General features: G+C 47.7%; 1 protein-coding gene across 2 annotated transcripts in view; it reads left to right on the forward strand.

Annotated features, from left to right (window-relative positions):
* The window catches only part of BPI (bactericidal permeability increasing protein), a 46,944-nt gene that overhangs the window by 9,048 nt on the left and 12,180 nt on the right, over positions 1–25,716 (forward strand). The window contains exons 2-10 of one of the 2 annotated variants that reach the window (XM_043479389.1): positions 7,706–7,890; positions 11,061–11,175; positions 12,760–12,888; positions 14,544–14,705; positions 16,150–16,213; positions 17,912–17,975; positions 19,396–19,487; positions 22,889–23,065; positions 24,068–24,127. In XM_043479389.1, coding sequence (XP_043335324.1) covers positions 7,761–7,890; positions 11,061–11,175; positions 12,760–12,888; positions 14,544–14,705; positions 16,150–16,213; positions 17,912–17,975; positions 19,396–19,487; positions 22,889–23,065; positions 24,068–24,127 — 993 coding nt within the window. In that variant the 5' untranslated portion in view covers positions 7,706–7,760. Of the gene's footprint in view, positions 1–7,690; positions 7,891–11,060; positions 11,176–12,759; positions 12,889–14,543; positions 14,706–16,149; positions 16,214–17,911; positions 17,976–19,395; positions 19,488–22,888; positions 23,066–24,067; positions 24,128–25,716 lie in introns of both variants that reach the window. The other variant, XM_043479388.1, reaches the window with a different exon arrangement.

Here is a 25,716-nt window from a genome sequence, read left to right on the forward strand (position 1 = left end):
TAGCAAGAGACTATTTTTTGGCGCTGCAAAATCACTACAGATGGTGCCTGCAGCCATGAACTTAAAAGATGCTTGCTCCTTGGAAGAAAAGCTATTGGAAGAAAAGCTATGACCAACCTAGACAGCATAATAAAAATCAGAGACGTTACTTTGACAACAAAGGTCCATCTAGTCAAAGCTATGGTTTTTCCAGTAGTCATGTATGGATGTGAGAGTTGGACTATAAGAAAGCTGAGCACTGAAAAATTGATGCTTTTGAACTGTGGTGTTGGAGTAGACTCTTGAGAGTCCCCTGGACTGCAAGGAGATCCAATCAGTCCATCCTAAAGGAAATCAGTCCTGAATATTCATTGGAAGGACTGATGCTGAAGCTGAAACTCCAATACTTTGGCCACCTGATGCAAAGAACTGACTCATTGGAAAAGACCCTGATACTGGGAAAGATTGAAGGCAGGAGGAGAAGGGGACGACAGAGGATGAGATTGTTGGATGGCATCACCAACTCAATGGATATGAGTTTGAGCAAGCTCTGGGAGTTGCTGATGGACAGGGAAACCTGGCATGCTTCAGTCCATGGGGTCGGAAATAGTCAGACACAACTCAGCAACTGAACTATCAGTTCTGGGGCTTCCCTTGTGGCTCAGCTGGTAAAGAATCTGCCTACAATGCAGGAGACCTGCGTTCGGATCCCTGGGTTGGGAAGATCCCCTGGAGAAGGGAAAGGCTACCCACTCAGTATTCTGGCCTGGAGAATTCCATGGGCTGTATAGTCCATGGGGTCTCAAAGAGTCGGACATGACTGAACGAATTTCACTTCACTTCACTTCACTTCTGGGTTCTGCATCTTAAGTGGAACTGACTTGGAGAAAGAGTCTAGGGTAAATACATCCTTCATTAACATAGATTAAGACAAACATTTTCATAAGAAAGACACAATAGTTATCTCAAGGTTTGAGAAAAGTTAAGTTCAGGTGGAGCCAGGCGTCGTCATGGCAACACAGAATTTTAAAAGAAACCTCCTTTTAATTTTGTATAGAGAAGGGGAAAAAAAATCTGACACTTGTTGTTTCTTCCTGCCGCCTAAGAGAGATTAAAAAATGTCTGACACTTGCAGCCTATTTCCTCTGTTTGGAGACCCCTGGCCTTCCTGCCTGTTACCCTCTCAGTTGCTTTCCATTTACAGCTATGACAAAATATTGGCTAGATTCCCCATGTTGTTCAACGCATCCTTGAACCTGTCTTATACTCAATAGTTTATGCCCCCACTGTCCCGCCCCTCTATTACCCCTCTTCCCTCCCCACTGGTAACCACTAGTTTGTTCTCTTTGGATCTGCTTCTTTTATATTATCTTCACTAGTTTGTTGTATTCATTTACTCACTACTGAATATATCTTGTGATCTTGTGATCTACTCAAAGACTACACTAGTAATAATAATGAGAAAGATCTACGTTCACCTCTAAGACAAGGTACCCAAAGGGGCCTTTTTATGAGACTCAAGGCTCTGGAAGAGACTTTTGTTAGCATAACAAGGTAGGGGAGACACCCTCTCAAGAGGTTGTTGACGTTCAGTCGCTCAGTCATGTCTGACTCTTTGCGACCCCATGGACTGAAGCCCACCAGGCTCCTCTGTCCATGGGATTATCCAGGCAAGAACACTGGAGTGGGTTGCCATGCCCTTCTCCAGCAAGAGGTTATCGCCATAGTACAAAATAACTTTTTTTTTTCCTTTGGCTGCGCTGGGTCTTGGTTCTTCATGATGCATGGGCTTTCTCGAGTGGAGCACGGACTCTAGAGAGTTCACTCAGGTTCAGTAGTTGCAGAGCACAGATTTTAGTTGCCCCTCAGCACATGGGATCTTAGTTCCCCGACCAGGTATCAAACCCCTGTCCCCTGCATTGGAAGGTGGATTCTTAACCACTAGGTCACCAGGGAAGTCCTATGATTGCCTTTTAGATACTATACACCCTGAGGCCTGATCTCCATGAGGCCCTATTCCTCCCCTCCCCTTCACCCCCCGGGACCCTCCACGAACCCCTTCCTCTTCCTGCACCCCCAATCCAGGGTCAGTAAATAACTGACAACATACACGGGAAGCCAGACACCCAGAGGAAGTGAGACCAGAAGGGAAAGAGCTGGAGGATCAGGGGCAGAGGGGGAGGGAGAACTTTCCCGGACTTCCACCGAGCACAAGGATGCCTCATTGTAACACTGGGTGGGGCCTGAGGAAGAGCTGCCCCCGAGGATGGAGTGTGGGGACAAATGAGGAGACAGGTGCAGCAAGTTAAGTGACAAAGTCAAGCTCACAAAGCAAGTAAGTGGCAAGCTGGGATCTGCGCCCAGGTCCATAAGGTTTCAGCCCACACACCTAACTGCCTTGCTGTGCTGGGAAGGGGACGTTTCTCCCCCCAGTGCCTGGCTGGGTGGCAGCTCACAGACCACGTGAGCACTAGACCTCTCCCTCTACACATGTCCAGCCCAAACCCAGAGACCTGACGACCGAGCACTCAGCGCGTGGTGCCCCTAGTGCGTTTTCCTGGGGGCTCTGGAACTTTCCAACCAGCTGGCCATGATGGTTAAATTATGACTATTTCTTGAGCACTTTCTCCATGCCAGTGGATTCAAGCCTATTATTTAATCCCCAGAACAACCCTCATGTTGGGCACTGTTTCCCCATATTTAAATGAGGAACCCAAATTTCAAAAGGGTCAAAGAACTTGACCAGAGCAAATAACTTGGCTGGAACTATAAACTCAGGGCTCCAAGCCAAATGCACTTTCTTTTGGAAAAAAATCAACATCCTAAGGAGCATGGACTAGAAAGGCAGAAAGAACCAGCCCATGAATCATCCACTCTTGACCCATCCCACCTCTAAATTTCTGCTGAGGTAGTGTATTTTCCTATGTTGTTGAGTTGAGACAACAGGAGAGAGTTTGAATGGATGACAGAACTATTCTATATTCTTATGGTGATCCTGGTTAAACATAGCTGTACATGTATTAACGATTCATGGAGCTAAAAGAAATTATATGAAGTAAATATGGCATAATGTTAAGATTTTACAAATTTGGGTAGTCTGTTCTTATCTTTATATTTGAAAGATTTTACAATAATAACAAAAAGGCCAAAAAAGAGGAAGAAGAAAAAGAGGAGAAGGAGGAGGAGACACTGGAAAAAGCCTGTTTAGATGTAATGGCTGGAGCTGCTGCAGTCATTTTGCAACTGTCAATGAAAAATTAATCAGTCAATCTAAGAAAGAAATGAAAGTTTTTATTTGAGCCAAACTGAGGATTATAACCCAGGAATATGAGAAATTAATCTGTGAACTTAGTTCCCCCTTCTCCATTCTTTGGCCACTGAATAAAACTTGTATTGTTTCAAACTCAAACAAAAACAGGAACAGCATCTCAGAAAGCTCTGAGGGCTGTTCTACCATTAGAAGTCAAAACACAGTTACATAAGTTTTTTGAGACAGAGGACTGTACATTAGATGATGAATCACTGACATTTTACACAATCCAGATATGCAAGTACAAGGTGATGGGCTACGTGATTCCTTTACAAGATCAAGAAGGAATGTTACCTTTAAGGAGTTGTCTTCTTGATGCTGGGAGAATGTTTCTCTCTAGGGCTGAGCTGGTTATTTCTGCCAACAGCGAAGATTCGGTCAATGCTTAATGCAGATACACAATGCACAGTAGAAGGGAGAGAGGAAGCCAAAGGACAGAAATAAATTTTTTATGTTTAAATTTTTCTTGTCTTGCCATAAAATATGAATTTTATTTCGCACAACCATGAAAGAAGCCAGTGTGAGGGTAAATCTGAGATACTACGGTGGCAGAGCAGACAGGTGTGGAGAGAAGGTAAATGCCTGTTAATTATTGAATTTTTTTAATTCACGTTTTTGCTGCAAATTTGGTGGGGGTTTTTTTCCTGGCCAAACAGCCTGTGGGATCATAAAGGTGCCCCAACCAGGGATCAAATCACAGCCCCTGCAGTGAAAGCGCAAGAGTCTTAATCACTGGATGACCAGAGAAATCTTGTTAGCTGTTGAATTAATCAGATCCTCAAGCCTGCTCTCTCTCTGGACTTCATCTCTGAGACATGGGTTGACTGTTGAAGCCAATGTGAGCTGGGGATTTCTGTTGCTTGGGTTGAAGACACTGTCACTCACACCAGTAAAGAGTCAGGTCTGAAGCAGTGGGGCCCCTCCGTGGCCAGGGGCAGAACCGAAAAGGAGATCAGAGGTTTGCTGATGGACTCAGCCGGATTTGACTGAGCACAAGCATCAGAAGCCAGTGGGGCTGATGAAACTAGCCAGTTGGTTTTAAGATTCTTACGTTGTGGCAGTTTAAGTTATCATTCTGTGAGTTTCCTCCTAATACCCACTTCCTGTCTGATATCTTCACAGAGGCAACATCTGCCTGGACCCAGGGGACTCAGGAATTTGGGGGCAGTTAGAGCTGCAGGTATTCAAAATTGTGTAAGATAACTTTTCAAAAAACTAATTTTCTGACAAGTCATCAATCTATGTGTTCTGGCATATGTCTTCCTTGTATGGATACAGACATGGGAGTCTGAGGGCCCAGGAAGGCAGAGCTCGGGTGAAGACCCAGGGTGACAAGTTCTCTTAGAAACTACCCCAAGAAGAGAGGAGAATATCTTTCTCCATGAAAGGCACTGTGATCTTGACAGGGACATAATTGCCTTGTGACTCAGTTTCCTTATCTTCAAAATGGAGATAATGATTCCTCTCTCACAGGTTATTTGGGGCTTCCCTGGTAGCTCAGACGGTAAAGAATCCACCTGCAATGCAGGAGACTCAGGTTTGATCCCTGGGTTGGGAAGATCCCCTGGAGAAGGGAATGGCAACCCACTCCAGTGTTCTTGGCTGAGAAATCCCATGGACAGAAGAGCCTGGCAGGCTACTATCCACGGGACACAACTGAGCGACTAACAATTTCTTCACTTTTCACTGGTTATTTAAAGGCTTGGAGACAATATATGTAAAGTGTCATAGTAAATGCTCTGTCCAGAGCCACTGTTTTCATTCTACAGCAAGCCAGAAGGATTCTTGTTGTGGTGGGTGGCGGCAGAAGGGAGATCCTTTCAGAAACAGTGGAAAGAGAAGAAAGAAAAAAAAATTCAGAAGGTCTCATATCCTCCAGGCTCAATGGGCTTCATTAGATTTTCATCAAATCAGAGTCGGGGAGACAGGGCATCAGGGGGCTGATGAGGACCCAGCAGGAGAGAAGCTGGCCTCCCTCTCTGCAGCCCCGCCCCTCCTCTCATTACCATGGAGACGGCGCCCGCTGCCCTGTGGGGTTCCCACCCACACTGGGCCCGAGGCTGCTGCAAAGGGAGGGGCAGGGGCCTAGCAGACAGAATTCCGTCTGGAAAGTTGGAGGGAGGGTGGGGAGTGTGTGTGCTGATGCCAGCCCGCCCCCCCCCCCAGCTCCCAAGAGGCTAAAGGACTCAGGTTGGTGTGGGATGCGTCTGCGTTTGAATCTGAGCTCTGCTAGCAGCCTGGCTGCGTGACTGTGGAAAGAACACTTCCCCTCTCGAAGCCTCAGGTTTCACATCTGTCAAAGGAAAGGGGAAAAGGTATAAGAACAAAAGCCTGGTGAAGAAAACTGTAGGGTAGGAAGCAATGAAATACAGAGAACCGCACATACCGTTTATGAAAAAAGGGAACTTCACAAAACTGGCGTTGATTACGTAAGTGTGGAAAGACACACTTGATCTATGCTTACCAAAAGTGGGGAGCGAGGAGAGAAATACTCTAAAATACACTTCTGCTTGTCCTCTCTGGAACTGGGGATTGCATATCATTTTTATTTATATTTTTTTTGGTTCTTTCTCAAATTTTGGCCCATGAACAAGGATTGCTTTGAAAGTCAGAGTGACAGTAATAGCTACCATTTGTGAGCATGGGGTATTGTGTTAAGTGCTTTACATGATTTAAAGCCCTTTATGTCTTCACAATAACCTGAGGTGGGGAGTGTACTCTGGTTATCCTCACTTTACAAAGAGGAAATTGAGGTTCAGAGAGTTTAAGGGGCTTGACCAAGGTCAAGCCACCACAGAGTGGCAAAGCTAAGCTTTAAAATCAGTTAAAATACCAGACTCAAAATTCAAGCATTTAATTATTATCACTATTACCTCTCAGGACAAGAAAATGCTTCAGGCTCTGTTTCCTTAAAGGTTTTACTGTGGAAAACACCAAGGAAATCAAAAGTAGAAAGAAAAATATAATTCTCAGTTATAAAATGAGTAAGTTCTTGGGATCTAATGCACAGCATGATAACTACAGTTAAGAATACTATACACTTTGGAATTTGCTAGGAGAGTAAATCTTCATTCCCACTACACACCCCAAATGATAACCATGTAAAGAGAGAGATAAGTTAATTAGTTTGGCTGTGGCAATCACTTCACAATGTATATATATATTGAATTATCACATTGTACACTTTATTTTTTTTTTCATTGTACACTTTAAATGCACATTTGACCCTTAAACAATGCAAGGGCTAGGAGTGCTGACTCCCACATCCCAAGCAGTTGAAAATTTGAGTATAACTTAGAGTCAGACCTCCATATACGCAGTTCCATCATAGCCGAGGTTCCACATCAAGGATTCAACCAACTACAGGTGGTGTAGAACGGCAGTGTGTATTTATTGAAGGAAATCCATATACAAATGCACCTGCACAGTTCAAACCTGTGTTGTTCAAGGAGCAATTGTGTACAATTTTGCCAGTTATACCTCAGTAGAGCATAAAAAAAGAAGACAAAAAGTATAATCAACTCTGATACACCTATCACCCAGCTTCCAAGAAGTCCTTGGATGGAGGGATTTGGGTGGAGGGTTCAGGGAGTGGGGAAGGGGAGGGGAATGACACTCAGAGCCAGAAGTCTCAACTTACACACACCACACACACACACCACATATACATACACACACCACATCACACACAGTCACACACCACACATACATATACATACACCACACCACACACACACCACACATACATACACACACACCACACATGCATACGCACATCACACACACACAAACACACCACACATGCATATACATACACCACACCACACACACACCACACATACATACACACACACCACACATGCATACGCACATCACACACACACAAACACACCACACATGCATATACATACACCACACCACACACACACCACACATACATACACACACACCACACATGCATACGCACATCACACACACACAAACACACCACATATGCATACGCACATCACACACACAATACACCACATCACATACACACACACACAACAAACACAACCGCAGACCACACATACATACACATACACCACACCATACACACATCACACATGCATACACACATATACATACAGACACCACAATACGTACACATACACCATACCACACACCCCCAAACATACATACACACACACCACACACACATACACACATCGCACATACATACAACATACCACACCACATACACACACACACAGGGCTCCCAGGCTCCACTTCTGGCTGTTCTGGGGCTGTGGCCCCAACCACACGGTGGGGCACCGCAGGCAGGCAGCCGTCCACCCCCTCTTCCGCCCCTGCTCATGTTCCTTCCTCCTTTCTCTGTTCTCCTGACGTGCATTTCCACAGCTGCCTCCTTTATAGGTCCCTGGTTCCCCTCCAAGACCTCGAGGTTTTGGCAGCTCTGCAGGACGAGGACATGGCCAGGGGCCCTGACAGCGCGCGGAGGTGGGCGACCCTGGTGGTGCTGGCCGCCCTGGGCACGGCTGTGACAACGACTACCAACCCCGGCATCGTGGCCAGGGTCACCCAGAAGGGCCTGGACTACGGTAACTGGATGCCTTCCTTTCCTTCTCTCCCATCACTGACTGAGCACCGGCTGTGTGCAGCCCTCTGAACCCAGGGTATGGCCTGCTCACTGCTCCTTCAAGGCGGCCCTCTCACCCCGTCTTACAGAGCAAAAAGCTGGGCCAGGGTGAATTACCCAAGGTCACAGAGCTGGGAAGCCGCAGCAGGGGGGGATGGACCCCTAGTCTGGAGGACTCTGAGTCCAGTGCTCAGGCCCCTCATGGTCCCCCTCCCTCTACCCAATACCCGATTTGGGCTTGGGCCCTTCACTTCCTAGCTGGTTCTCAGCCCTGATACTGGTCTGGCGGCCCCTGGCTCAGTCTTCAGCGTGGGCAGAGCTCAGGCTCCGTGAGGAGCAGTGGTGCTTGGCAGCCACACTCTGCACAGCAGCTAGCTGGGTGCCACAGAGAGGATGCCCCCCGGCCACTCCCTCAGGCCCAAACACAGCAGAGAATGTTATGAAGCAGCCTCCTGACCTGCTCAGATCAGTGCCAGGCAAGATGCTAAAAGCACACAGTGTTACTAGTGACCTTTACAGATGAGCAGACAGACTGGAGGAGGGAGAGGGGAGGGGGTGACCTGGATCTGAGCTCTGGTCTGTGTAGAAGTATCGGCGTGGGGCTGCTCAATGCTGCCTCTCGGTGGCAGAGAGATGACCTGCAAAACAGTGGGTGACAGCTGGTGCCAGAGACACCAGACGGAGGAGAAGGCAGGCTCTCAGGGGCGGTGGACCCCCGGGGGAATCAGGACAGGACAGAAGTGAAGTGAAATGAAAGTCGCTCAGTCGTGTCCAACTCTTTACAGCCCCATGGACTATACAGTATATGGAATTCTCTAGGCCAGAATGCTGGAATGGGAAGCCTTTCCCTTCTCCAGGGGATCTTCCCAACCCAGGGATCGAACCCAGGACTCCTGCATTACAGGTGGAATCTTTACCAACTGAGCCACAAGGGAAGCCCAAGAATACTGCAGTGGGTAGCCTATCCCTTCTCCAGAGAATCCTCCTGACCCAGGAATCAAATCAGGGCCTCCTGTATTGCAGGTGGATTCTTTACCAATTGAGCAATCAGGGAAGCCCTGGATAGGACCAAGGAGACCTGGTATTCCATCCCTGAACTCCTACCCCAGCCCAGGCAGGACACCTGTGAATCCCAGGGATGGAGACAGGAGGCTCCCCATGAGCTAGGAAAAAGGATTATGCCCCTGCTCTGTGCCCAGACCTGGTCACTTCCCGGGAGCAGAGACTTGGGCTCAGCCTTGAAGCCCAGAAGTCTTCACTTCTGTCAGAGCAGCCTCCGTCCCTCCTACTCCCACCCCATGCAGCCATCAGCGAGTGTCCTGAAGTGCAGCATGTCGGTTCAGAACCCTCATTACTGACACTGTTCAGCGGCTCCCAAGTGCCCAAATTCAGAAGGTGTCCTGGGCCTGGCGTCAGAGACCCTTGGAGACCCGGCCCCTGCAGATCCACAGGTGGTGGCCATCCCACATTTTCATTTCTCTCTGGGCAGTGCCAGTCTATGCTTGGTTTTCTTTTGGACCCCCAGAAGGCCTGTCCCAGGGCACGGGCTCTGGGAACAGAAGGCCTGAATTCAGAGGCTGCCTCCCTCGCCTGTCAACTGTGTGGTCACCTTTCTGTTTCCTCGTCTGTGATTTGGGGGGTGTAGCAAGACCCACTGGGCTTCTTCCCTGGTGGCTCAGTTGGGAAAGACTTCCTGCAATGTGGGAGACCCGGGTTCCAATTCAATTGTTTTCAACCAGACCTACTACCCAGGATTGTTCAGATTCATATATGTTCAGTTACACGTATGTAACGTAATACATGTTTGGGGCCGAGAATTGTGCCAGGAGCAGAGTAAGAACCTGATAAATGTTGTTGCTGTCGTTACTATTATTATTACTATTGTTATTATTACTATGCTTAACTGGCTCTTAGAAAAACGCAAATCCTGGGATCCATCATTTTACTGCTTACTCTTCTCATTTAACATGTCTGCCATCTAACTGGTTCTCTGATGCTGTTAACCACATAATAATGGATGGCAGAATTCCTGACCCTGTGGACATTCATTCATTTAGTCATCCATCAGGTATTAAGTTCTAGTCCCTGTGGTAAATGTGGCGGACGTCTGTGACATCTGTCCCTGGCCTTGGGTGGCTTACATCTAGTAGGGGAGAGAGATATTAATCGAAAAATCACATGAATAGTTGCATAATTACAAAAGGTAATGCAAGCTCCAAAAGAGATGCCCATGCCATCATGAGAATGATAACAAGCAGGATCGCACTCTTCTGATGAACCAGAGAAAGTTCCTAGAAGAAATGATGACCAGGTGAAGACGAGAGGACAAGGTTTCCTAGGCAGTGGGAAAAGTGCATGCAAAGATCCTGTGGCAAGAGAGTCCAAAACCCAGAGAGACGCAGTATCTCTGAGGGCAGAGTACAGAGCAGATGTTCAATAAACACCCATAGGATGCATGACTGGGTGTTCGGAGTGGGTGATATTTCAAACTAAGTGCTGGCAAACAAGAGCCTGTAAGGCAAATCTGGGTCACCATGTTTTTGTATGGCCCAGGGACTAAGCATGGCTTTTACATTTTTATATGGCTGGAAAAAATCAAAAGGAGAATCCTATCTCAGGCCGTGTGAAAATGATGTGCGTGCTATGTATGCTAAGTCACTTCAGTCTTCAGTGTCCGACTCTTTGCGACCCCATGGACTTTAGCTGGCCAGGGTCCTTGTCCATGGGATTCTCCAGGCAAGAACACTGGGGTGGGTAGCCATGCCCTCTTCCAGGGGATCTTCCTGACCCAGGGATCGAATCCATGTCTCTCATGTCTCTTGCATTGGCAGGTGGGTTCTTTACCACTAGTGACACTGATGTGAAATTCAAATTTCAATTTCTCTCAGTAAAGTTTTATTGTAACAAAGCCATACCTATTCATTGACTTACTGTCTACAGCTGCTTTTATACAATAACATCCGAGCTGAGTGGTTGTGACGGAGACAGTAAGATTTACAAAGCAGGAAATGTTTACTATCGGGGTGTTGACAACAGCCCTTGACTGAGCCCTGCTATAGACCTTTCCAAGCCCACCATCTCTGCTATGAACCAGCTACATGCCTCTGACCTCAGCCTCCTCTCTCTCCTCAGCCTGCCAGCAGGGAGTGGTTACTCTGCAGAAGGAGTTGGAGAAGATCACAATTCCCACTTTTTCAGGAAGCTTTAAGATAAAATACCTTGGGAAAGGGCAATACTACTTCTCCAGGTAAGCCCTGCCAGCTCAGTCCTCCGTGTTCAGGACTGTCGTGTGTTGGGGCCAACAAGACCTAGACTCATTGAGCCACAAACTCCTAAACTCAGAGAGCTTAGAGGATCCCAAAGCTAGTGTTTACATCATTCCAAGGGGATACAACAGAGAAGGCAATGGCAACCCACTCCAGTACTCTTGCCTGGAAAATCCCGTGGACGGAGGAGCCTTGTAGGCCACCGTCCACGGGGTCGCGAAGAGTCAGACACGACTGAGCGACTTCACTTTCACTTTTCACTTTCATGCATTGGAGAAGGAAATGGCAACCCACTCCAGTGTTCTTGCCTGGAGAATCCCAGGGATGGGGGAGCCTGGTGGGCTGCCGTCTATGGGGTCGCACAGAGTCGGACACGACTGAAGCAACTTAGCAGCAGCAGCCGCAGCAGAGGGGATACAGTCCCCAAGCTGCGTGTGGAGGAAACCACCCAAACGGTCTTTCAGGCACTCACCATGACTCCAGAGGGGATGTCATGAATTCCCAAACTCTGTGCCAAGCCCATATGTCAACTGGGATTAGGGGCGGAGGAGGTTTCTATGACAGAAAACCTAATCAGAAATGACCTTAACCAGAATGTAGGGGCTCAGAGGACTGAGATGTCCCTGGAATCGTTTGGCCTCTGGTTCAGCTTGAGGAAAGCTCAAATATCACTGGACCCTGTTTCTCTCTTGCCATCTCTCAGTATCGCTTCTCTCTGAAAGGGCTAATTCTCTGACCTGACAGGTAGGATGTCCCTGCAAAGAGACCATCAGCATCTTCTCAGCACTCCCAGCCCTGTAGGAGGAAGGCACGGTCTTCCTACCACTCAAACAAAACTCCCAAGATTCACTCTGATGGATCCGTTTTAGGTTATATACATACTCCTGGACCAATCACTGTGGCCAGGGAATAGAAAACATGAATGAGCTTGTACTGAAGTCTCAAGCTCCACTCTCTGAAGATGGCCTGTGAAGTCAACTTTCTCTAGAGCAACATGGGCTAGTTGTGGGGACAAGTTCCTCCAAAGTAAAAATGGCAGTTCTGTTATCAACAAGACAGGGATGTGGGTGCTGGGGAGAAAACCCATAAATATCTTCTAAAGAATTTTGTGCACTCACTTAGCAGCAGATATTTGAGTACCTACTATGTGTCTGATTCAGCAGGCTTTGCTATTCTACAATAGTGAAAAAAAGACAGACACATTCCACCCCTTACAGAACGTGTAGTCAATGGAATTACATTTGTTATCTTCGCTGATCATCACACACCCTGCAAGAGAGAGGTTATTGTGCCCGTTTTACAAGTGAGGAAACTGAGACTCAGGATGATTAAGCAATGCGCCCAGGATCACACAAAAGTAAATCAAAGAGCAGGATTCAAATGCAGATTTGTCTGACTTCAAAGCCTCGCCACAGAGTTCCCAAGGCTGCTCTCATCATAACTTTCGGGCTCTCCTAAAATGGATGTGGTAATGGACCGGGCTGGAGGCGAATGAGTCCAAAGGACCATTGACTGAGTCCTTGTGGGGATCCCGAGGAGACTAACTGATCATTTCTTCCTTGCAGCATGGTTATTCAAGGATTCAGTCTTCCCAATTCCCAGATAAGACCGTCGCCGGGTGAGGGCCTTGATCTCGCTATCAGAGATGCCAGTATCAACATCAGAGGAAAGTGGAAGGCACGAAAGAACTTCATGTGCGTTTCCAAGCTTGTTGTTTGTTGAGTGTGTGGGTAAGCTCTTGGTGATACTTGGAAGAGAGGAGAGCCAAGATCTCAAGCATGCCCAATTTTTGCCTGGCCGAATACCATCTGCCCCCTCAGAGCTACTGGGAAAATTATTCACAAAAGAAGTTTTAACATAACTCTTGGTTAGTAGCTGAACGTGTTCCCACATCTCAATACAGAACACCATTAAGGCTGAGTTGGTACACATGGCTTAGGATAGAAGGCTAAGTAGGACCTTTACTTTACCCCTTTATCAGTTAGCAACTGCTGTGTAACAAACTGTCCCAAACTCAGTGACCCAAAGCAAGTCATATATCTCCACTTATGTATCTATTTTTTTTGCTGGAGTTCCCTGCCATAGGTTGGCCTCAGCTAGGGGTGGCCCTGTTCAACATATATCTCCTCCTCCTCCCTGGACCAATGAATGGGCTACAGAGAGCATATTCTTAGGACAGCAGAGGTGCAAAAAGGGTACCAGAGGCATATTAAGTCCTAGATTCTGAACTGGCCCATAGTCACTTCTACTCATATACCACTGGCCAAAATAAGTCACGTGGCCACGTCCAAAGTCAAGAACATGGAAATACACACGTATCCTCCCAAGATGGGCAATGGAGAGGGTATGGATGCAGGGAGGCTGAAAATTGGGGCAAATCATCCCAACTACAACTGTGAATCTAAATACTGGGCTCTCACTGCAGTCACTGTGCAGAAGTGATAGTGACTCAGATGACCTGTCATTTTAGCAACTTCTCCTTTGTGCGGAATCCAGGGAGAAAACAGACACTTTGATGAGGACAGAGGCGTAGGTCTGCCCTTCGTTATAAGGACTGCTGATGTGTTGTTCCCCACAATAAGCACTGCTTAATTTTTCTTTTTCTTTTTTTTTTTTAGCTTTTTATTTTATATTAACAATTCTGTTGTAGTTTCAGGTGGGCAGCAAAGGGACTCAGTCATACATATACATGTATCCATTCTCCCCCAAACTCCCCTCCCATTCCAGGCTACCACATAACATTGAGCAGGGTTCCCTGTGTTATACAGCAGAGGGAATTGCTTAATTTTTCATGTGAGCTCTTTCACATCTATCATTTCACTTACAGATCATAAACAAATAAATAGCAATACTTCCTCACATTATAGAAGAGTTGACAAATTGCATTCACATCCACTGTCTTATCCCAAACTCATTTCAGGAGGGAGTAGTTATTAACCCCATTTAATGAACGAAGTCATCAATTAATTAAAGACACGTCCCTCCCCAAAACTCAGCTTTCTAGTGGCAAAACTAGTGTTCCACTGGTGGTCCAAGGTCTGAGTAAGGAACCTGAAGCCCAGAGAGGTTGAGAAACATTCCCAGTGCCACACAGCACAGGCAGAGGCTGAGGCAGTGGATCAGAGGAGGGCTCTGCCAGGCAGACATGGCTTCAAACTTCGAGTTGGAATTCTGGTTCTTTTACTCAGCTGCTGTGTGACATTGGGCAAGCGGCCTTCCCTCTCTGAACTCCATCTCTTCATCCTGAGTGGGGATAACAGCAAAACCTACCTTCCAGCATTGGTGTGAAGTTTGATGGCAGAGGGGAGAAAATGCTTGCTCCAAGCCTCATGTTTGTGTTTCCCTTCAGCAAACTCAGCGGCAAGTTTGACCTGAGTGTGGAAGGCATCTCTATTTTGGCGGGTCTGAAGCTGGGCTATGACCATGACTCGGGCCACTCCACAGTCACCTGCTCCAGCTGCAGCAGTCACATCAACACCGTCCGCATACGCATCTCTGGCAGCAGTCTGGGGTATGACCTCCTGGGGCTGTGGATGGGAGGAGGGATGAATGTGCATGCGTGCGCACTCAGTCGTGTCCGACTCTTTGCGACCCCATGGACTGTAGCCCACCAGGCTCCTCTGTTCATGGGATTCTCCAGGCAAGAATACTGGAGTGGGTTGCCATTTCCTCCTCCAGGGGATCTTCCCGACTCAGGGATTGAACCCACATCTCCTGCATTGCAGGTGGCTTCTTTACCACTGAGCCACCTGGGAAGTCCTGGGAGGAGGGACAGGATTATCCTAATCATTCTTGTATTCAGACAGCATATCCCAAATGCCACTTCCATGCCAGCCTTGTCCAAAGGCCTCAGATGTAAGGAGGGGACAAAGGTTCACAGATGGAACACACCCTCCCTGCCTTGAAGGGTCCCTTCTCATTCAGTATTCATTCAGCAAACTTTTACTGAGCAATTATGCTGCAGACTCTGCACTAAACACTTTAAGTGCACCAAGTTATACAATCCTTATCACAAGCCTATAGGCATTCATTCCTCCATCCAACCAACAAATATCAACTAAGAAACTTCTGTGCATGAGGCTTGTTCATTGTGTTCAAGAAAGAGCAGTGGTCACTAAAAATCTGGCCTTGCTGACAGTGACTGGAGGCTTGATAGATGCCGAACACTGTTCAGACATGAGCCTTATCCCATTCTGTCCACACAAAGACTCTACGAGGTTAGTCTATTATTACCCCACTTTCAGAGGAGAAGATCAAGGCACAGAAAGAATAGGAAGTAGCCTGAGTTTTCATACCTAATGAGAATTGAGAAGGGATTCAATCCAGGACTCTCAGCCCCCAGATTCTTAGCTTTACCGCCCCTGTTCTCTTGAAGCTTCAGCCTGTGGGGAAGATAGACATTAATCAAATCATTGCATTAATGGATGGCTCACAAAGAATTACAAAAGGATATTAGAAGTAGGAAAAAGAGGTACAAAGTGTGGTGAACACATAGAACAGACGGTTCTGACCTAGTCTGGGGGTTGCCCAGTTCTTTGATGAAATGATATTTGAATTGAAATGAAAAGAAGTAGGAGTTAATTAGATTGGGGACAGTGGGTGTTTTAAGCAGAGTGAACAGCATGTGCAAAGGTCCTGTGGTGGGAGGAAGCAGAGGACACAGGAGGACATGGCAGAGCTGTGGGGCTGGAGGACAGAGAGAGGGAGTGACGAGGAATGAGGCTGAGATGGGGCAGGGTTCCCGCTGTGCACCTGTGGAAGAAATAACCTCATGACCAGGCACTGAATACAGGAGAAGAACGGCCTGATGGGGGTGTACAGATTCGGAGCCCAGGGATAAGGGCGGTTAGGCCTGTTCGGAAGAGCGATGAAGGCTTCCCAGACGAGGCAGCCTTCTGAGCACAGCCTGGGAAGTACCTGGAAAGCCTCACGCCTGTCCCCACATGTCAATCCAGGTGGCTGATCCAACTCTTCCACAAAAGAATCGAGTCTTCGCTCCAAAACGCCATGACCAGCAAGGTAGGAGGGGCTCCGAGTCTCAGCCCGCCCCCGTCAGTGGGTGGGGCCCGCGGTGTCCACAAACCTGAGGCATCGCTGGACACTTCGCTCTCACCCAGAACTCTTCAGCAGGCCCCTCCAGCCCTTAGGGAGCACAATCCAGCTCTACAATATGTCAGGTCAATTTTCCTGGGAATCTAGCAAGAGACTAAGGTTCATGTCACGCACCCTCAGCAAATGCCCCGACGCTTGAGCCACCCCTGCCCTCCCCCACGTCGTCCCTCCCTGCAGGGAAACTATGTTCTCTCCTGGCGAGCTCTCTTAGCCCTCCGGCCTCCTTCCCCATCCCCCACCCCAGAACCCCCTTGGTGGTGGTGCTGCTGCTGCTGCTAAGTCACTTCAGTCGTGACCGACTCTGTGCGACCCCATAGACGGCAGCCCACCAGGCTCCCCCTTCCCTGGGACTCTCCAGGCAAGAACACTGGAGTGGGTTGCCATTTCCTTCTCCAGTGCATTAAAGTGAACAGTGAAAGTGAAGTCGCTCAGTCGTGTCCGACTCTTCCTGACCCCATGGACTGCAGCCTACCAGGCTCCTCCGTCCATGGGATTTTCCAGGCAAGAGTACTGGAGTGGGTTCCCATTGCCTTCTCCACCTTGGTGGTGAGCCCCACCCAGAAAACGTGCAGCTGATGAAGCTGCTAGACTAGAGTGTAGCCAAGCTATGTCCTGAGGCTGGAACTGGTATGAAGGACAGACACAGACCAGTGTGTCCCCCCAACCCTGCCTTCACTCTAACCCTCTTCTCCTACAAGACAACTTCTTCAGCTGAGAAAAGGGGTGGTTCCTTGGGCTAGCTTCCCATTAATATACCATCAGCTTCCAGGGAACACCAGAGCCTGTCTTCCAAGCCAAGTGAGCTTGGGTTTTCTCCAGAGGTCAGTGGGGAGCCATTGAAGGTTTTAGGCAGGGGGATGACCTGGCCAGATCTGTGCTTTAGAACAATTTCTCTGGCTGCTGTGAGAATGGCTGGAGGGGCCAAGAGCAGGGGCAGGAGTCTTGGGAAAACTAAGGAGGCTTGTGCTGTCTTCCAGATGGGAGACCTTGGTCTTCCAGTCAAAGGCACTGACAATATGGGTAAGGAGATATCAACCATCCATCTGAAGGCACTCTGTCAAATATTAAAAGAAAAAAATATCCATGCATTGTGGTCAAAATGCATAGCAGAGTAGATTATAAAATGGGTTTTAGAGTCTGAGCAGGAAATAAAATGTAGATATGCATCTCATACAGTCATATGTGTGCTCAGTTGCTCAGTCATGTCTGACTCTTTGCGACCCCATGGACTTTAGCCCACCAGGCTCCTCAGTCCATGGGATTTTCCAGGCAAGAATATTGGAGCAGGTTGCTATTTCCTTCTCCAGGAGACCTTCCTGACCCAGGGATAGAACCCATGTCTCTTGCATCTCCTGCATTGGTAGGCGTGTTCTATGTTACTAGCACCACCTGGGAAGCCCCCATACAGTCATATACAGCTACTATTTCCAAGCTATATGTTGGACTCTAAGCTTCCTGGTGGCCAAAGTGAAAAGGGAAGCTTGAGTAGCTACATGATTTTTGAGGAAACATTCAAGACAAGCAAAACCTGTCCACATAATTATTCCCAAAGGACATTGTCCACTACAGGAAGCCTTCCCTGATCTTTTCTTTTATTCTCCCAAGATCTGCGAGGTGGTGACTGGTACTGTGTCCTCCAAGCTGCAGCCTTATTTCGAGACACTGCCAGGTAAGAGCTAGGCGGAGCTAAGAAGGCTGGGATAAAAGGGGAGGGGGAACCTGGGGTAGAAGGGGGAGGGAAAGTTGGGGTAGAAGGGAGATAGAGAGGTGTGATGGAGCCAGCAAGTTTCCTAGGCAGGCCTGGCCTTGGGTGGGAATGAGTAGAGCTGGTTATTTTCAAATGGTAATTAGCATCAGATCCCTTGGGACCAGGTCCTTGTAGCAGGTCTGGAAGTTAAATGGAAGAGAAACCCTACAAGGGCCAAACAACAAATACCCACAGCCCCCTGAAGCCAGAGATACATAGCTGATCTGAGATCTGAGGCTGGTCACTTCCCCTCTCAAGGACTCAGTTTCCATATCTTTAAAATGGACACAATCTTCTCTTTCCCCAAGTGCTCAGTAGACTGTGAAGGGTTGCAGAAGGTGCAGGAAGACCCATCTGGCCAAGTGTCACCATGTGTCATGTACCCAGCAGTAATGTTTCCTCTCGGCCTCCCAGTGCCACACAGAAGTCACTGTTTTCTGCCAAATTTACACCAGGAAACAGGAGCCATGACTTGCCAAATTCACAGGGCCAGTAAGAAGCAGAAATATGATCCAAATTCAGGTTTTCCTACTCCAGAGCTTGTGCCCCAAACTTCTACCAGGGCTGCCTCCCCACAGAGCCTAGTGTGGCCAACACGTGGTACTTGTCCGTTTCAGATACATTTCCTTCTTCCGGGCACTGCCCCAGCCCCTACAGGTGCAGAGCCCATCCTGGGTGTGTTCAATGCAGTTGCAGGGTCCAGGGTTTAGCCTCACCGTGCAGGAAAAAGATCTTGGTTTGAGTCCCAGCCTTGTCACTCACAAGCTTTGCCATCCAGGACTCATTACGTTTTCTCAGTTTATTCCCTCTAACATGGGAAAGAAGGGCTAAAGGAGAAACCAATATTCATTTCATCCTCATTGATTAATGCTGGAAACAGAGAAACCATTCCGACTTGAAGCCAGTTTGGCTCAGCCTGGGATGTTATTGCTGCAGTAATGACCCCGGCTGGCTTTAGCCCCTACCATGTAGAGGGCATCTGCAAAGTCGTCAGTAGTACCCCACCCTGCAAATGAAGACAAGTGGCTCAGAGGAAACGAAAGGACTTGTCCAAGGTCACACAGAGTTCAGTTTAAGCCCAAGTCATCCTGCTCCTTGACTCTGCTTTAGCCATGTCTCAGGGCTGTTGGAAGAAGGGAGGGAGTTGATGTTTCTGTGAATGTGGGCTGTGGGCTCATTGTCCTTTAAAGGGAGCTTAGGGAGGAGGGCTCCTTGGAGGCAGCGGGAATGGGGTTAGCACGGCAGGTCTGTATTTACCTGTAGGCGATGCTGACTCTGCATCCCAGGCTCCAGAGATGCTGCCACGGGGAGCCAGCTCATGGTCCATCTTCTTTCCCTCTAGTGACAACCAAACTAGACAAAGTGGCTGGGGTCGATTACTCGCTGGTGGCCCCTCCAAGAGCCACAGCCGATAACCTGGATGGGCTGCTGAAGGTGAGACTCATATCAAGAATCATACCCCCTCACACCTCTGCCTCAGAACCCCCACACCTGGGGGCTTCCCATCATTCTTGGAAACAAATCTTACAATGACCCCACCCCTTTCCTATCCATCCTCACCACTCTCCCCAGCCCGCCTTCCATGCCTTCTCCTGGCTCCAGTCACACTGACCTTCCTGCTATTTCTGAAATGCACGATGACTGCTCCCTCCCCAGGACCTTTGCACTTGTTGCTTCTTCTAGCCAGGAGGCTCTCACCCAGATATCGACAGCAGCTCTCTCTTCCCTCCTTGAAGTCTTTGCTCAAGTATCCTCTCCCTAGAGAAGCCCTCCCAGACCACCATTGCTAAAAGAGTACCCTCCTCTTCCCCTACATTCTACTTTATTTTTCTCAGCAGCACTTATTACTCATGTACGCACACCGCAGTCACAAGCCTGTCTCCCTCAATATGATGAAAGAGAAGGGGCTGTGATTGCTTGGTTCTTCACCGTACACAACACCTAGAACTATGCTTGGTGTGTAATAAGTGTTCTGTAAATGTGTATGGGATGGATGGATGGATGGATGGTTGGATGCATGTATGCATGGATGGATGGTTGGATGGATGGATGGATGGAGTGAGCTAGTTTCATTTCGTGCCACTTTCCCCCTCACTGTCTACCCTCCAGCCAGGCTCACTGGCCTTGCACCTCCTCAACACTTCCAGCTAATTTCCGCCTTAGGGCCGTCATCCCGTCCATTCCCTCTGCCTGGACTCCCCTCTCCTCCTTCCCCTCCTCTTCCCAGCCATCTTCTTCTTATCCTCCAGCGGGTCTTGGCTGGGATGTCACTCCCCAAGCAGCCTTCCCCCATCTCAGCTGGAATAAGTCCCACTTTCTGAATCCCCTCTGGATGTACCTCAGTCCTTCCACAACTGGTGTGTCTGTTTGCTATTTGCTTGTTTTCTCTAAAGCACATTTAATGTCCAAAAGAAAATGTAGAGACCACATAGAAGCAGAAGAAATAAATAGGAGGGAAAGAAGGGGGGGAAGAAAAGAGAAATTACCCTAATAATATGACTTAGAGATCTGTATGCTGACACACAAATTACACTTCTCCAACCCTCCAATCCTATCCTCTGCTCAGACACAGAAAATTACACACACACATGCACACATGTAAAAGAGGCAGAAACAAAAATACATACATGTAGGCACGGAAACAAACACACACTAAAACAACATATATAAACATATATATGTGTACAAGTCATGTTTTACAACTTTTAAAATCAGAACAGTGCAAGGTATACATCTGTCAATGAAATGTCCTCCCGTAGTCCTTTAACTGGCTCTTGGGTCTTTCAGTGGACAGCTTGTGATAAGGTATGCAGACAGTGCCCCCTCTTGGGATGTCTGAGCTCTTTCCATTTTTTCCACAAGTGTAACCAGAGTGAGTATCCTTGTAGCTGGGTCTCTGCCCATCTTTGATTATTTTCTGGAAGTGAAATTGCTGGACCAAATAGTATACTTGTTAAAAAATCTAAGTAATAAGATGGAACAACGGATTAAAACAATACCCGATTATCCCTAGTGAATGAGAATGTCCTGTTTACTGCCCCCCCCCACCCACACTTGGGGCTCCTGCCCAGAGGTGATAGCTGTCAGCCATGGCGGGTATTAATCTGATCCTGAGCATTCATGTACACTTACATGAAAGCCCATCTAGTTTTACTGAGAATCTGTCTGCATTGTTCTTCACTTGCTTTTCTCACCTAGCGATATATATTAGAGATGGTTCCTGGTTGGTACATAGGTCCACCCATTATTTTTATTTTTTGTCTTTTTTTTGCAGCTATTTTTAAGAGTTGCTCATGATATTTATTCTATAAGATTGGTGTCATGATCATTAACAACAAATAATGATCCAAATGTACAGAGAATACTACACATTATCACATACCCACTACCCAGATTTTAGAAGTGTTACTATTTTGTCATATTTACCTTTGCTATTTTTTGAGATGAAATATTGTAGAAGTAAATAGCTGAGGCCCCCTTGGGGACCCTCTACCCCACAGGGAATCACGTGGATGACATCCTTATGTGTCCTTCTCGCCTGAGTTTTTATACTTTTTCTATCTCTGATGTCAATAATTCTTATGCCTTTAATTTTACATAAGTGGCTTCCTTCATAGCTCAGTCGGTAAAGAATCTTTGTGCAATGCAGGAGACCTGCCTTTAATCCCTGGGTTGGGAAGATCCCCTGGAGAAGTAAATGGCAACCCACTCCAGTATTCTTGCCTGGAGAATCCCATGGACAGAGAAGCCTGGTGGATTATAGTACATGGGGTCGCAAAGAGCCATACACGACTTAGTGACTAAGGCACAGTTTTACATAAATGGTATTCTAACATATGTATCCATCAAAAATTTGCTATTTTATAACTCAACATTATCGTTTTTCAACTAAGTGAATGATCTGTTTTTTTGCAATGCGTAGCCAAATTGCTCTTCAGAAATGTAAACATATTCCCCAGGAGCCCATGTATACTCTCACCAAAAACTGGATAGTATCAGTTTAAAATACACACATATTTAAAACAATTTACATCTCTCTTGAATATTTTGCTAATTTGATAAGTGAAAACAAACAAACAGAATTCTCCTTGTTCTTTTAGGAGAATTTCTGCGCTTATTTGCAAGGTTGAGGCAGAGACCATGGCATGGTTAGAAATGTGCTTGCCAGAATCCAGATGTCTGGATTCAATCACTGATTCTGGCACTCACCCTTTTGAGTGAGCTTGGGCAAGCCACTTCATCTCCCCAAGCCTCAGTGTGTGTCTATGTGATCAGTCACTCAGTCGTGTCCGATTCTTTGTGACCCCGTGGACTGTAGCTCACCAGACTCCTCCGTGGAATTTTCCGGGCAAGAATACTGGAGTGGGTTGCCATTTCCTTCTCCAGGGGAATCTTCCCAACCCAGGAATCAAACCTGCATCTCCTGCATTGGCAGACAGATTCTTTACCACTGAGCCACCTGGGAAACTTCAGCATCCTCTCTTGTAAAATGCAGGTGATCTCATCTACCACACAGCCTTGGTGGGAAAACACTTAGAAATTAGCACAAGGAGGTATGCAATGCTATTGTTAGTTTCAGGCCATGGCTTTCTCCTCTGTGAATCTGGAATTAGTATCCTTCAGTTCAGTCAGACAGTTCAGTCGCTCAGTCGTGCCCGACTCTTTGCGACCCTGTGAATCGCAGCATGCCAGGCCTCCCTGTCCATCACAAACTCCCGGAGTTTGCTCAAACTCATGCCCATCGAGTCAGTGATGCCAGTTTTTTCCTGGAATGGAGACATCGAATTGTAATTCTTGAAGGATGCCCAGGCTCACTCTGCTGCCTCTGCCTGCAGGGGGAGTTTTTCAGTCTGGCCCACTGCAGCCCCCCGCCCTTTGCACCCCCACCGATGGCCTTTCCCGCCGACCACGACCGCATGGTGTACCTGGGCATCTCTGAGTATTTTTTCAACACGGCCGGGTTCGTGTATCATGAGGCTGGAGCCCTGAATCTGACCCTCAGAGACAACATGGTAAGGCCAAATGGGAGTGAATGTGGGAAGAGAGTGCAGTAGATGGTTTGGATCTGAGTCTTGGTTCACAGCCAGGAATATCGAGGTCTGAACTCTGGAGTCAGCCAGACCTGAGTTCAAACCCCAGCTCCCCTCTTTCTCATCCTGGTGACCTTAGGTCGGTTATTCAGCCTCTAAGAACCTCATTTGTAAAACACTAAAAATAATATCTTCATCCAAAGGATGTAAGGAAGGTTGAATGAGATATGATTACTTGGGCAGCCCCAGCACAGACTTATGAGTGTGGAGGAAATCCCCTGAATCCTAATGGTAACAGCTAACATTGACTGAGTCCCTGCTGTGTCTCTGTCTATAATCCAGTCTTAGCATCGTATCACCATTATGGTCATCATCCTCAATGTCTTTGTCTCTATATCTGTGGCTGAGTCCTGCTCTGGGCCTCAGTTTGCCCATCTGTAGAATGAGGAAATGACCATCCTCCCCAGAGTCTAGGGACAACGGGACCCACCCTGCTCACCAGCCACGCAGGGTTCCTCCTCTGCTGCTCGAATAAGACATGCCAGATCCTCCCTCTCTGGAGAGGCATCAAAGGGATGCTGAGCCCTGACTTGCCTCCCTGTGGAGATAAACAAAGACCATCCCAATGAGAACTCTAGCGCTTGGTAGACTCAAAGGCAGACCCAGGGTGGGAAAGCTTTATGGTGAAAAAAGGGAGGGCGCTGGGTAGGCTTTTACAGAGATTGTGGGTGTGGGCAAGCTGGAGGCGGGGCTAACAGAAGCCAGACATCTCATGTGATCGGTTTGAAAAGCATATCTGATTTTTCCAGCACAAAAGTTAAGGAAGCTGGCAGTCACTGATCATTCTGGGTCAGCATTCTTCAATCATACATGATCTGGCCACGGTCTGTTTATGTATTCATTCTCTCACACCTCATATAGAATTTGCCCCCCAATCTACAACATAATCTTCCAAGATCCTTTTCTCTTCCTCCCTCGCTACAGATTCCAAAGGAATCCAAGCTCCGCCTGACAACCAAATTCTTTGGAACCCTGATACCCCAGGTAAGAAAGGACTTGTTCCCCTTTAGTCATCTCATGAGGAGGCCTGGGGGGAGCTGAGAACAGCTCTGCTGAGAGCCGCTCCCCGTCCAGATGGAGAGGTGACCTAGCCTAAGAGTGCGGACATAGCTTTGTGCAGCCCATCCCCAGTGAAGAGGAAGGCCCCAAGCACTCCTGTCCCCAGGTGTGAGAGTAGACCCTGAGGGCTCATCCATTCATCAAATAGTTACTGCGTGCCCACCACGCTTCTGGGGCCCTGTGCAGGGCATCCAGCCAAACAGACCGTATCCCAGCCCTCCTGGAGCTCCCGTCCAGTGGAGAGAGAGAATATTATTGTTCAGACACCCAAAACAATAAAAAGAGAAAACTCAGACTGTGATAAGTGAAAAAGTGACAGTGTTAGTCATTCAATCGTGTCATACTCTTGGCGACTCCATGGATTGTCGCCCGCCAGGCTCCTCTGTCCATGAGATTTCCCAGGCAAGACTACTGGAGTGGGTTGCCATTTCCTCCTCCAGGGGTTCTTCTTGACTCAGGGATCGAGCCCTGGTATCCTGCATCGCACGCAGGTTTTTTTGCTATCTGAGCCACCAGGGAAGCTGAAGTTTACCACAAATTGGCTGAAGTTGATGAGGTCACTACAGACAAAGGCAGCCAAGTCGGGCCCCTGTCTCGGTCTGCTTGGGCTGCCATAAAGAAATGTCACAGACTGCCTGGCTTAAACAACAGAAATTTATTTCTCACAGTTATGGAAGTCAAGAAGTCCAAGGTCAAGGTGCCAGCAGATTCGGTTTTTGGTGAGGGCTCTCTTCGTGGCTTGTAGATGACTACCTTCTTGCTGGGTTCTCAGATGGCCTTTCCCTTGAGCTTGTGGAGAGAGAGCAGGTCTCTTCTTATTAGGACACTAATCCTATTGGATCAGGCCCCACGCTGATGACCTCATTTAACCCTAACTACTTCCTTTAGGCCACATGTGCAAAGACAGCCACACTGAGGGTTGTGCTCAGTCATTCAGTTGTGTCCAACTGTTTACAACCCCATGAACTGTGGCCCACCAGCTTCCTTCTGTCCATGGGATTCTCCAGGCAAGGATACTGGAGTGGGTTGCCATTTCCCCCTCCAGGAGATCTTCCCGATCTAGGGATCAAACCTGTGTCTCCTGCAGCTCCTGCTTTGGCAGACAGATTCTTTACCACAGAGCCACCTGGAAAGCCCACACTGGGGGTTAGGGCTTAGGTATATGAATTTGCTGAGCAGGGGGGACACAAACATTCAGTCTATAATAGCCTCTTTGATGGTGGCACTTTCAGAAATTTCTATATAGACAGTACTGGTGTGGAGGTGGTGCAACGCCTAGGGGGGTCAGGGAAAGGGAAAGGGAAGCTTCATTTGCATAACAATTGCATTCTTTTTACTCAGACTGTGAGTTTACCTGGGGGAGGACTGGAGGCTAGCAGAGATGGTGGTGTTGTCAAAGCTCTCTTTTGTTCCTCCTTGAACCCATCACTACTCTCCAGACTTGAAGGAAGAGAAAGAGCCAAGCTAGGGAGGAATCCAGGACAAACATTCAGGGAGAGGGAACAGAGAGTGCA

This window comes from Cervus canadensis, chromosome 10, assembly GCF_019320065.1.
Source record: "Cervus canadensis isolate Bull #8, Minnesota chromosome 10, ASM1932006v1, whole genome shotgun sequence".
Lineage (NCBI taxonomy): Eukaryota > Metazoa > Chordata > Mammalia > Artiodactyla > Cervidae > Cervus > Cervus canadensis.